Source organism: Strigops habroptila, chromosome 7, assembly GCF_004027225.2.
Source record: "Strigops habroptila isolate Jane chromosome 7, bStrHab1.2.pri, whole genome shotgun sequence".
Taxonomy (NCBI): Eukaryota; Metazoa; Chordata; class Aves; order Psittaciformes; family Psittacidae; genus Strigops; species Strigops habroptila.
The window spans coordinates 9,349,265-9,362,370 of record NC_044283.2 but is presented as its reverse complement, the minus strand read 5'-3'; the positions used below and the strand labels follow the sequence as shown (position 1 = coordinate 9,362,370).

Below are 13,106 nucleotides of genomic sequence, written 5' to 3'. Positions count from 1 at the left end.
CTGGGAAGTTCTGAGTTAGTCTGGCAATAAGGCAAGGAGAGTAAGAGTCAAGCGGCTCCCGAAAAACGTGACTGAAAAGTTTCTGACAGTATTATGTTGTTGGAAACAGCTCTCTCTTAGTGTAACCAAAACTTTTGGTGCGAGCAAGCTTATTCTTAGAAAATTTAATGTGAACAAGAGACATGAAAGAAGGTTTTGATAGTGAATTTTTCAACATACTCTATTTTTAATGCTTTCAGAGAGGATAGCTCTTATTCTTCTGTTGCAAAATAATACTTTATTATACATACCAATATTATATGTATCAAAAATGTTAAACATAAAATGTCCTAGTATTTATTTTGCAAGTGACCATTTTGCAGAAAGTGGTGTAATCTTTGTTTTCATTCTGAATTAGAACAAACCCAAGTTTTTAAATTGTGAAATTCTCTAGGAAATCCAAACCTGATTCTTGCAACCCTACTGGCAACTATGCAGAGGGGAAGAAAGGAAGAAGCACAGTCAGTGCTGGGGGATTTTTGCAGACCTGTAAAGTTCATGAGCTCCTCTATCAGCTTTCATTTGACCGTATTCACTTTGATCAATCAGGCTTCAATTGTACTGCAGTATTTTAGCTGCCACTAACCAGTAATGATAAAAGCAGTAAATTCTGACCAGTGTGCTGCAGCCAGCTCTGTGTATCATTAGGCTTCAGTCTTGTCCTTTAGCATAGCAACGTATTTAAGCAGTCTTAGCAGAATATACATTTATCTACTACAAGCTTTATTAAATTCAAATCTGCTCACACATAGCAACAGCCTTTATAAGCAGCTTTGATCAGTTAAGTGTCAATGCAGCTTGGCAAAGGGAATCACAAGCAGCTTAAAAAAATGTAAGCCAATGACCTTAGACTCTCAACTTGTTGATAAAGGAAAATTTTCAGGGGGCCTACCCTCTGCCTATGATTAATGGAGGCTTTTGAGTGGACCAGTTCTGACAATCCAATTATAGCAACACTCAGCTTAAAGGTATAATTTATATGCCCCAGACACTGAAGAACATGGCTTTGGAGAAATGGAGACAATGAAACATTACCATCTAGAATAAACTCAATATACTATCAATTTAATCCTTGACAGTTTATGTTTCCTTTCATTTGTTATTTGATTTAGATTTCTATACCTTTCCAGATTGTGACAGAAGCAACCAGAATTGGCAGAAAAAGTTAGCAGCTTTTGAAACATAAAGAAGTATATATATTAGATATGGGGGGTTTTTTGTATTTTTCAACCACTTTGTATTAAATTGACTGGACTTTTCAAAGTACCCACAAAGCTTCAGAACATATCTGACTTAGAGAACCTATGCCAGTGCAATTTGTGATTCCAACTTATTTAGGGACTTAATAAACCAACTTACTATATCCATACTAAATGCATACCACAAAAATATTTCTTAAATTACTTTTTAATGTACTTCTCAATGCCTGAAATAACTTTGGGAGTAGTAACCACTCTGATTAACTAGCTCATACTATCAGTTATAGTTGCATTGTAACTGATTCTAACCAAGTAACTAATAAAAGGAAAATAATTGACCTCACTCATTGAGACAGAGAGAAGTCTACTTATGTCATTGTGATGGTCAGTAATGAAGAAACCCGTGTACAGATGGGGACAGCCGAACCATCATACTGTGAGACATGCTGTGTTCCTCAACAGCCAGAGCTTTGCTATACAGCTTCATATCTGAACGACAGAGGTACCAGGTTGCATAGAAGAGAATAAAGGGAAATCACTGAAGAACATTTTTTAAAGTGATGATTAAGCTTCCAAGATACTTCTTCCAGCCTCTGACGTTATTTTCCATTTGCATGTTACCTGGTCTGCAGGCATATTCTGCAGAACTTTTGTAGTTAAAATTCCACTTAACACCTGTGAGACTCCAGACTAAATAACAATTTCAGGATTCAGGCTTTACGTCATAAGGCCGCTGGAAAAGGCCGTACACTACATACTGCCCAGGGCACAATGACAGTGCTTCAAATGTAATATAATATTAAGAAATACACTAGTAAAAGAATGTTTTTTAAAGTTTTTTGGTAAACACATTTGGTATTGTAAAAAAACCCTTACCTATATAGAGGTTACGCTCAGGAATCAGGCAGTATCTCCCATCCCGAACAAAAAAGGCATTGACTACTACATCCAATAAGGATTTGTATTTTATGCATCCAGCTAGTGTATCCAACACAAATTCTTGTTCTGTCACGTTAAGAGTCTATAGAGATACAAAATTAATAATTATTAATGTATTCTGGAGAGAAAATTGTGTCCAAAAAGAAGTACAATCATTTTGAAGTAATTGGAAAACCTGACTAATGAAGAGCAGTGCCTTTGGTAGGGCTGATGTACTTTGAATACTATCAAATATGGGCAGTCCTAAGAAATTAATGGCCCTTGTCAAGTAAAATGTAACCTTCCACAATGTTAAACTTTCAGTTTATCTGCTGACACATGCATTTAGTTAAAAGGTCTTGATGTGTGAATGTCGACAGTTAATGCAAAGAAAATCTGAAGTCTCTGAGCTACGAGAAATTAACTTAGTCAACAGTATGAGAAGATTCTCATACATAAGAGTTTGCTTTTCCAGTAGGAATCCTGTTCTTTGTCGGTGAAGTCTGTGCTACTTGGGAAGATTAAACTGAGGGGAGAAGCTGGACAGGAATTATGGAAAAGACTCTTAACTGTTACTGTAACCTTTTATTGGAGAACACAACTGATATAAACTAAACCTGTGAGTGCCAGGATTCTTGTTAATGCAAACTGTTTCTGATCCATCACTCATAATGATCATGCAATACCACAAGAGAACAGAAAAACGGAGGGTCAGATGCTCATGGCACACCATTCGAACCTACCTCATAACCCCTCTGAAAAGCTGTAATGCTCTGAACTTTACAGAGAGTTTCAATCATAATAAATAACCTATGGAATATCTGTTACTACATGAGATAAACTTCTAGTATGAACCACCTTTAAACACTGCAATAAAATCTGAGGGCCAGAACAGTTTGTTATTACATGAATTGAAAAGGACAGCCACGCTAGGACGAAATGACAAACAATAATGAATCTTTGACTGAAGGACGTTAGTCAAGAAGCCAAGAAGAAAAACATGTAGTCCACATTTGATGCATGATCTCTCCCACAGCTCTGAGATGTGGGAACAACTTAACTGCAATAATATATCAGATGAGAGGTTCTCCTTGCCTAGTGGGCTATCTGCTAGCATCTTGATCACTTAATTTCCCTAATGTGATTCATTTCTAGTTTAAAGGTAGTATTAGAGGCTGCTGGAAGGAACTATATGAGCTTTCTGGTGTGTGATGCTACACAGGGCTTTGAGACTGAGACAAAACATGGCTAAACTTTAAAATGACAGTTCTAGTTTTCAAATGTAAAAAATGATGCAGAAGCATTCCAAGTGCATTTTTGTGGGTTGTCATTCAGAGCAAGCATAACTCTTTTTCACTACTCCTGCTCAAAAGCCAGGTTTCATTCCTTCCAATTTGTGCATCATCACTAGAAAAAAAATAGTGTCTACACATAATTGTCTCCATATCCAAATATATTTATATATGCACACACACATGTAGGCAGGTAAAATTAGACCTACATACACCCTTGTAATTCCTTCGTTGCCATTGGAGTTACACTAATACGTCTGACTACCTCTCTAGCAGAACCATAATAGACAATATTACTAATGATACACATACAAAATCAAGCTCAGTTTGTGCTCATGATAGTTAAAATGATAGAAAAGTTCTATTTCTGTAACTGAAGTAATCAGATATAACTTTCAATATATTCTGTAGCCCAGCTATGTTGGATAAGAAGAAACAAGCATGTAACCAGAGTAATAATTACATGGAGACAAGGAAGCTTCACAAAGTCTGCTGTGCAGCACTAGAGACTGAATGTAAATAAGCAGGGTATCACCTACATTCTTAATCAGAACTCGAGAGAGAGAAGAACCAACAGGTTGTGGCTGACAAGGGAGAAAGATATACGGAAATGCATTTGGGAAATATAGCCAACTATAGTGAGGGGCCAAAGAAGGAGCACAGAGAAGGAGTGAAAAGGAAAGTAGGGGAAAACAGGAGATACAGAAGGGCTTAGATGTAGGATGGACACAGATGGAAGGGCAGAGGAAAGTGACTGAACATATCTGAAAATACGCAAGAAAATAAATTTGATGGGAAGCATGGACTCCATCTTGCTAAGCACTGAGGATTCTTGTGAGGCACACAGTCCATTCCAAATATATCTTTTCTGGATGAAGATTCATGAAAGTTCTTTCATAAAACTGGCAGAGAAAATCCAGAAATCTAACTAACTCCCCACTAAATCTTGGAATATATATCCTATAGTTGAGATAGCTGAGAATTCACCACAAAAGGCAAAAGCAAACCTAAGTACCTGAACAGCAAAGTGAGAGAGAGGATAACGTAGTTCCAGTAGAAGTAGGATTGTGACATTTTGAGTCTAAAACAATGGGTCCCCTTGAACAAATGCCATTGCTCATGAATAGATCAACCTGAAGACAACAGTAGCTCTGATAATAAACAGAAAGCCCATAGTAAAACTGGACAAGCCAGCTGGAAACAAGTCCAACAAAAGTTCTCGCAACTATCTCCACTAGAAAGCTAGACTATAAATTGTTTTCTTTATTTGATTATAATCTTTGCATTCACCTTCTGAGTACTTTGATATCTTGTACATGTATAAAGTGCGACAACAAACCAGTGCTTTTCAAGTGTACTTTGGAGAGATGACCAGAAGTAGACAAACAGGTAACAAGATGACACCAGTGCCCAAATCATATCTCCTACACAGTAGAGACTACAGTATGAAAATTCAATTGCATATTGTCATTTACTCTACTTTAGTAGAGTACTTTTAGCGTTCTGAGTTAACAAGTCAGAAGTTAGTTGTCAGGACAAACACAGAAGTGCGTGCTTACTCTTGCCTACTCCTCAAGTAAGGAAGTACATACCCACTGCATGGCCTTGAGCTAAGCAAGGTGACAGGAGGTGCAGCCTGGCCACAACTGTGCCCCAGAGCATCAGTACTGATTGATAATTCTGTGGACTTCAGGCCAAAAAGTCTAGTCATCAATGTTATCAATTAGGTCTTCTTTCAACTACAAATGGTACTAAGTGTTCCATTGCTACGTATAGAAATTGAGAACAGTTAAGCAGCCTGCTGCTGTGTCATCTAAGGAAGTGATCTCATCAGAACTCACCATAAACTAAACAAGATTGGGCAGGGTGAGACTTGGATAAGAAATCTCAAAGGTGAACCAGTCGTTGGTTAAGACCTGCTGATAATCTAGTGGATCAAAAACCAGTGCTTTAAAACGTTTAGGATACTCTTTGCATGGGAAGTGCATTTGTCCTGAACAAATTTCCTCAAGGATATTTAGAGTTTATCTGTGTATCTGAAATCATATTGCTTTGGGAAAGTAATACACTGAGTAGGTATAATTTCTAGCACCAATTCCTAAGTGCATTCTTTCTGTGTGGCCTTATGTTGCATTTTATGCCAGTGGGTCAAATGATCCTGAAACAGTACAGTATGATGACAGATTTATAGCACCTTTTGTATGAGGCTCTCAAAACACTTTACTAGCATTAATTGTGTTTAATGAGATTCCCCTTGGCTGATTCCCCTATTATTTTGTAAATGCAGGAACTACGGTATGGGGCAGATAAGAGATTTGCCCCATGTGACACACTAAGTCATTAGTGGCAACAACAATTAATAAATACTAATCTGTGAGCCTTTGTTCTGCCCATGAGACCATCTTCTTACCTATTCAAGTATACTTTACCTCATGTATTTCTCGGAAACAACTAGCAGTTAGCTATGTTTGCAAGTATGTTGTGTGAGTCCTTCAGCGTGAGGAAGGCCAGACAACTTAGAGGTGAAAGTAACACGTGCAGCTATCACCTTCTGTTGCATCAAATACTGAAATTTATCAGAAGACAAAATAGATCTTGAACAATATGCCTATGCTGTGCTCAGGAAACAACTTCTCTATCTCTAATGTTACATCTTATTGTTTTGTTGTCTAAAGCATAGTAAGTTTATGGTGCATGAATACTGGATGATCCTATATTTTTAGTGCTTAGAAGCCTATATATTATTCTGTTGACCAATGACTGCACTGGATATAATTAAAATACAGTTATAGGTGTTCACAATGTCATTCCCATACAAATACCTAAAAGTATTCTCTCTATAGCATTGAATTTTGGCTTTTTCTGATTTCCAAGTGTTTAAGTTGTAAAAGAATGATCTTGCCTGAAATTACCCTTAATGATCATGTAAAAAAAGAAAGTGACTCTTGTCTGAATATGTGCTGATTGGCATTATCTCCCCTTTTTTGAAATCCCTAATGCCCTTAGCCTGCTTCCACGGACATATTTTCCTTGCTCCCTGACACTGCTGTAGTTGGGAACCAGACAGGTTTCTTCAAGAAGAGACTGTGTAAGAAAGCTTAAGCATAGGACATTGTACACAAACAATTTTCAGTGTGTGTCAGTACAAAAAATAGTATTAATTAAATGGAGAAGTATCTGCAAAAGGAGAGAAGGAAAAGCTCTTGTTTCTGGAGAGAAGGAAAGGAACATCAGCCATGCTTTGTTTGAGACTTCTTAGGATAAGGATGTAGTTTAAAGTGAAACAAACATTTTAGCAAGAAGATAATATTTAATGAAAAGATAAAATAGCTTCCATTTCCCAAGAGAACTGAGTAATAGTATGTACTGAGCTTGGTGGGCAGAATATGCACATTCGCAGATGCAGTCTGATTAATTTATAGTACTTCAGATATCAATGCTAGTCCTCTCCAAGGGCCTAATCAAAATGCTGTGGAAATGAAAGAAAATATTCCTATTGACTTCAGTGGCTTTTGAATCAGTCGCCAGAACTGAGTCCTCTTTCCCTCTGAAGTCAGTGAAAATGTTTCCAGTAATTTCCATAGAGGAAAAAACCCTGGGATCTTAAGGTATAAGTAGGAAAATGTCCTGCCTCTGCTATTCACAGTCCACATTGCAGTCAAAACCTAGTATTTACATCTTCATATGACAATGCTGACCATCTCGAAGCAGTAAAGATAACATTATTTTCCCTTGTACTTAGTATTAAATCACAAGTGGGACACTGCAGAAAAACCAGATTCCATCTTTTCCTTAGAAAGATTCTGATCTGCATTTATGTCAGTAACTAATAATACAAATTAGACTTGTATAATTTTGTAGGATTTTTTTCACCACATGTATCAAAATAATCTTGCATTGGAGTATTTTCAGATTTAAAACTAAATCTCTGACTTTCGACATTTGGGGATTTTATTCACAGTTGAGTGGGCATGTGTGAGGCACACAGCTGAACCAACACAAATGAGAGCTAGGGAGAGCTATGCCAAATTACACCATGTTCTTGCAAAATGGAAAGCTCATAAATAGGTTCATCTTGCTATCGACATGAGAGGGATAAAGGAGGAGAGCAGTGAATTTGGGGTGGCAGTTCTGATTTTACAGAAGTAAGCTTTTCAGTAGATGGGATGTATAAAGGTCAATGTGATGGGTTGATCCTGCAACTCTAATTGAAGCAAATGATTCCACTGAAAATAAAGTGAGTTATTTGCATAGAGAAAGGAACAAACATTGCTTGGTAAATTCGGTGTTAAAATCTGTCTCTTCTTATCCTTGCAAAAGCTTGGTTCTAACAGTCACCAGGAAGAAAAAATGCCTGGGCTGCCTCAGTTAGGTACAATGGACGCAGTCCATTTCTATAAATGCTCAGATGAAACGTATCCTGATGTACAATATATGCTGGATGAAGGATCACTCAGGATATGAATCATTTTTGATACATTTAATTGAAGAATATGTAATAAAAAGAAGGACATTTAGTACACAAGAATGAGGATATTATTTGGAGGGCATCAGTCTGATGAAAGGAGTCTGAAAAAACATTTAGGAAGATAAACAAGGAGAAGTAGTCTGGACATTTAAATGAAGAACAACAGAAATAGAGATGTAAGTTTGAATGAGAATACTAATAATTTAAAGAACTGAGAGACTAAAAGAATTATTTTAAGTTAATGTGTTGTTCAGGATAATTCAAACTGAATTCTGTTCTAATAGCAACAAGGCCACAACATGGAAGCAAAAGCATTTATTTGCACTTATTATTTGTTTTTTAGGAGGCTTCGGGAACATAAGACGATTCTTCATGATTTAAGGGGAAAGTTTGTTTGTTGCAAGTGGGAATAATGCATCATATTACTAATGAACCTCTGTTCTTATTGAAAATATTTGCACTGAAAAACAAGTCCAATATTATGTTATAAACATCATATCTTACAATACAATAAACATGAAGATTGTGAATAACTGAATTACAAGTTAAAGTGTATTTTTTTCCTGGAAGAAGAACAAGTCTGAGAACAACAAATAGAAATTCTTTTTATGACATAAAATATCATATTAGAAGGTTATAAAGTCTATAAAACATCCAAATAAAATGCAGATATATAATATGAATGAAACATACAGTGTTGATAATGATTGGAATCTGATTATACTTTTGGGGGATGTAAAACTAATTAACCATTTAGAAAAGTCTGATAGAAGACAGGATGGTAACTTGTAGAAAAGACCAATCTGATATACCGAATACCTGAGTAAGTAGATAAATATCAATAGAGCTGCATCTTGCAGTTATTTAGATTTATGCTCATGGAATCTGACCCTCCTGTTTTTTTGTCTGGTCAGCAGTACACAACACCAGGTTTGATATTTGTCATGTTGCTAGCACGAGACACGCAGGCTTGAATCTTGTCTGTGATTTAAAGTGATAGCATTAATCAGGATGCAAACTGGAGGAAGCTTTTGCATGGGTCAGTTAATAATGGCAGGTTGGTCAGCGGCCAAGCCTGGAAATTGTCCTACAATATTTTTAGGATCATATGCCTATTATGAAACAGAAAAGAAAGAAATTAAGTGAATTTTCCATGATGAATTATAAACACCCATTTGGTACTGAAACAAAGCTGAATTTTAGATAAACACAGATCTTACTTTTTACTTTCTTGGATAAATCCACAGCAAAAATATTATGTACTAAGTGAGCTGAAGCTATCCCAGAGCAAGATTTCTGCCTTACCTTTGGCATCAGCTATCCTCTCTACTCTCCCCCTTTTGAAAGGGTTTATTATGAAACTTAACATTCATGTTTCTCTAATGGAGTTACTGCTTCTTTTGTCTTTGTATCACCTTTCCTGGGCTGAGAAGAACAATGTTCTGAATATTAACTTTTTATAAATATTTATTTTGGCAGCAGAAGTAGCTGAATTTACCTGCTCTCTGCCTAGTGAAAAAACATTATTTTGAACCTGGATGAGTTCCTTGATGTAATTCAGCACATGAATGCACAGAGTTATGCAGTACTACAAGACACGAGGGCAGCTGCAGAAACTAGGGGCCTGAGTGGGAACTGTTTAAGAAAGCAAGGACCCAAGAAATGTGGCTCAGCCTCTGATTTTCATATCACACCTCCATAGTTTTGTATTCTTGTAGTCATTTATGTTTATGCAAAATCAATGTAAAAGACTATCTAACTGGAACAGTAGTATTTTAGACCTTATTGTCAGAAGTGAAAATGAGCACTGGAGCTGCATGGCAGCGTAGAATCAGAGTTCCAACAATGTAGTTTGATAGTACATGGCATGCACAGACAATAGCAATCTAAGCAATATTACTGTCTGCCCTTAATGATTTTCTAAAGCTGATTCAATGAAGTAGCTGCATCAGCACAAGTCAGGGTGGCACTGAGGACACAGAGACGGGAAGAGGTGACAGGCTACAGTTAGGAAAAGATGGGAACTGGTTCAGCCAGTATAGCTACGTATTGGCAAATCTTGGTCTGGTTACTTGTAGTATTAGATTAAAATCAGGTAGTTGATTTACTGTCACTTGCGTTCTATCCCACTGTTCTGATGGTCACCCATGTCCTCAAATCAAGAATACCTGATCTGGTGAGACAGCTTCTGAACTGCATTCATACATAAAAATGGGTGGTGCTGACAGACACCTGAGATAGGAAACTACAAAACAGCTTAGTCCAAAGTGGAAGAGAAACTTTCCCTATCACTGTCAGATCCATGTTAGATGGTTGTTGATTTCCCTTCTTTTTATTGCTATCCAAGCAGTTTTTCAACCCCTTTGATCTTTACTTCCTTGTTTTCTGGTGATAACCATAAGAAATTTGTAAGGGAAATCTACGGATGTTACAACAACATGTTATGAAACAGACACCTTTATATTTAAAATCACATAGTAAACCAAAGTATGCTATGTAAGATGAAGTAAAACTTAATATACCTTCAACATTTTAGCTGATTCATTCAAGAAATCCTCCATGCTCTGAATTTCAGGGTTAAATTTGTCAAGCTGTTGGATTATTATCGCAATATGTTTTCCATGGCTGACCATCTTCACCACGGAGAATCCTATAAATATAGTAAATCATTAATTTTTCATGCTTCTTTCAGTTGTAGCATAATGTATGTTGATAGGCTCATAGAGAAGATATACTGCAGTAATGTAGAGGAAAACATTTAGGTCAAGCTTTCAAAATCACAGTTATGTGGAACAGCTAACTGGAGAAATGAGAATACAGTGCAAACATCAATAAAACAGTAGACATAATTACATATTTCTTATTCTGCAAGTGTCTCAACAAGATCCTTAGGATGGTGCTTAAAATGGTTTCCGAATCAGGTTATTTGATGAAATATAATTAAAGATAATAAGAAAAGCGTTATTTTTCTCATGTGTGCTGTACAGGTCCGATTCAATACTTTGCTCTTCCCAATGAGATGCAACTGAAAGCTAAAGTTTAGTCTGCACTCTTATCACATGTTGTTATTAGCAGCCTGTTTTTCCAAAACAATAAAGGAGTAGGAACAGAGAGGGATTATAAGGAAGCAATGGGACATTGTCAGTAAGCCAGCTGGGCAGCAATCACAACACATCAGTAGTCTAGGCCACTGTCAAGGTTGTTGAAGGCCCAGCAGTTGGGTACCTTTTCTGTTTGATGCTTTGTTTGTGAAATGACTGGATTACACCTAGATCAAATGATGTCTTACTTGTATGCATGAGAGTTTGCAGAACTGGCTACCTTGATAATGTTCACATGACAAGAACTACAATGCATTTGTTCATATACATGCACATGTTTTCGTGTATGAAGGACCAATGACAGTAACAATCAGGGCTGAAAGTCATTAATCTGGTTTAGCAATGGGAAAAAATGAGCACAGAAGTAATTTTCCATGGTGAAAATAAAAATACATTTTTGAAAATCGTTCTCATATTTTATATATCATCGTATTTTGATGTTAGAAAAGAATGCTTGATCAAGATGATTCATTCGCACTGTGGTAAAGAGAATCCACTTCTTGTTTTAAAAGGATTTCATAACATTTCCAGATACAGTGTTTTTGTACTCTGGCTTTCAGCATATCATACTCAATAATAACTGCCTTAACAGCACTTTTACTTATTAATCTCAAACTGCTGAAAAAAAGAGTTTGTCTGTGATTATGTTTGATACAGACATTTAGTTACCTGGTATGATCAAGGCAAAATGTCTAATTAAAATAAAAAGTCCAGCAAAACAGGGCTGGATCATGACAAGGGATGGCAAACAAAAAAAAGAAGTGCTACTGTGTCTCTGTCACAGGGGGAATCACCATCTTTCCACTCCTCTGAGAATCGTGATCTGTTTCTCCGTACCTGTCAAGATTCTTACATGCACAAGGATAAGTGAGAGAGAAATACCTCTGTACTCATTCAGGCTGAATTATAATTCAAGCTCCAACAGCTCTACCACTGACAAACATTTCTTCTTAAGGCATAGTAGAAATAAGCTTGAGTTCTCATGCTCTGTACATGCTGATATTCATCCCTCCCCTCCAAATAGCAATCATTAAACTCCAAAACTGGAATATGAAAACTAAGTCATATGGTAATGCCTTGAGAACTCTGGACATACAGGTTCTTAATAAAAAGAACTTCACTTGTGATTGTATTTAAACTGCTATTATCATAACCAATGTTTAAAAACATACACATCAGGAATAAAATGCTTTGTGTTATGACACGCACCCTTATTTCCACACAGCCATTTAGGGGAATATTCTAATTGCTGTGTATAAAAATGATATTTATACTGCGTACAAAATGGTTGAAACTTTCTTCCATTATCAGATGTAGGATTCCACTGAAAGCAGGTAAGACCCTGACTTAGGCTTATCTTACAATGGAGCATGGAGATAATTTGCAAGCAACTGCATAGGATAAGCTTGGCCACGATTGCAGGGACTGCCTTCAATGACCTGATGCCTTCAGGTTTTACACTGGTTCCCGTGCTCCTAGCCTACAAACACTGTGACTGCCTTTCCTCTGATGAACGCTGTCTTTCTTAAAAAGAACTAAGCCTCCCTGCAAAACTCAGATCAAGTCGCTGCTGCTCAAAATGGAACGGGGATCTCACCCAGCTGCGTGCTAGAAAAAGAGCCACCGAGCACAGCGTACAATTGTCCCAGCGGCCGCCTCCTGCCATTCTCTCTTACTCTGCTGCGCCGCTGACTGCCACCTGAGCGTAGCAGGGAGCAGTTCTGGGCACAGGTCCTCTTTTCAGCAGATTCCTCCCTTAGGGCAGCAAAGCATCAGATGGAAAACATTCACCCTGAGGAGCTCTGGCCTGGATCATAAGTTTATTTTTAATTTGCATGCACGTCAAAGTAGGTTCTGCATACCTACTGCAAACATTTCACTCGACACAGTATTTGTTTTTAATGTGGTATCTCGTGGAACTTTACAATTAAATATTAATTGCGCAAAACCCTCTGCAAATAAGCTGTATTATATTTATGAGATAGGTAAGCCAAAGGACACCAAGGCTGGCTGCCTGCCCGAAATCACAGCAGTTAATGAGAGCTCTGGGAGCACAGCCCGACACGGGCTCCTCTGACCTCTCCTGTTG

At 37.2% G+C, this 13,106-nt stretch overlaps 1 protein-coding gene across 2 annotated transcripts in view; it reads right to left on the bottom strand.

The window, feature by feature from the left end:
• Positions 1-13,106, bottom strand: part of CFAP99 (cilia and flagella associated protein 99) — a 52,489-nt gene that overhangs the window by 38,810 nt on the left and 573 nt on the right. Inside the window, exons 2-3 of one of the 2 annotated variants that reach the window (XM_030491356.1) lie at positions 10,439-10,566; positions 2,115-2,259 (exon numbers count right to left, since the gene is read on the bottom strand). In XM_030491356.1, coding sequence (XP_030347216.1) covers positions 2,115-2,259; positions 10,439-10,549 — 256 coding nt within the window. In that variant the 5' untranslated portion in view covers positions 10,550-10,566. Of the gene's footprint in view, positions 1-2,114; positions 2,260-10,438; positions 12,110-13,106 lie in introns of those variants that run through there. The other variant, XM_030491357.1, reaches the window with a different exon arrangement.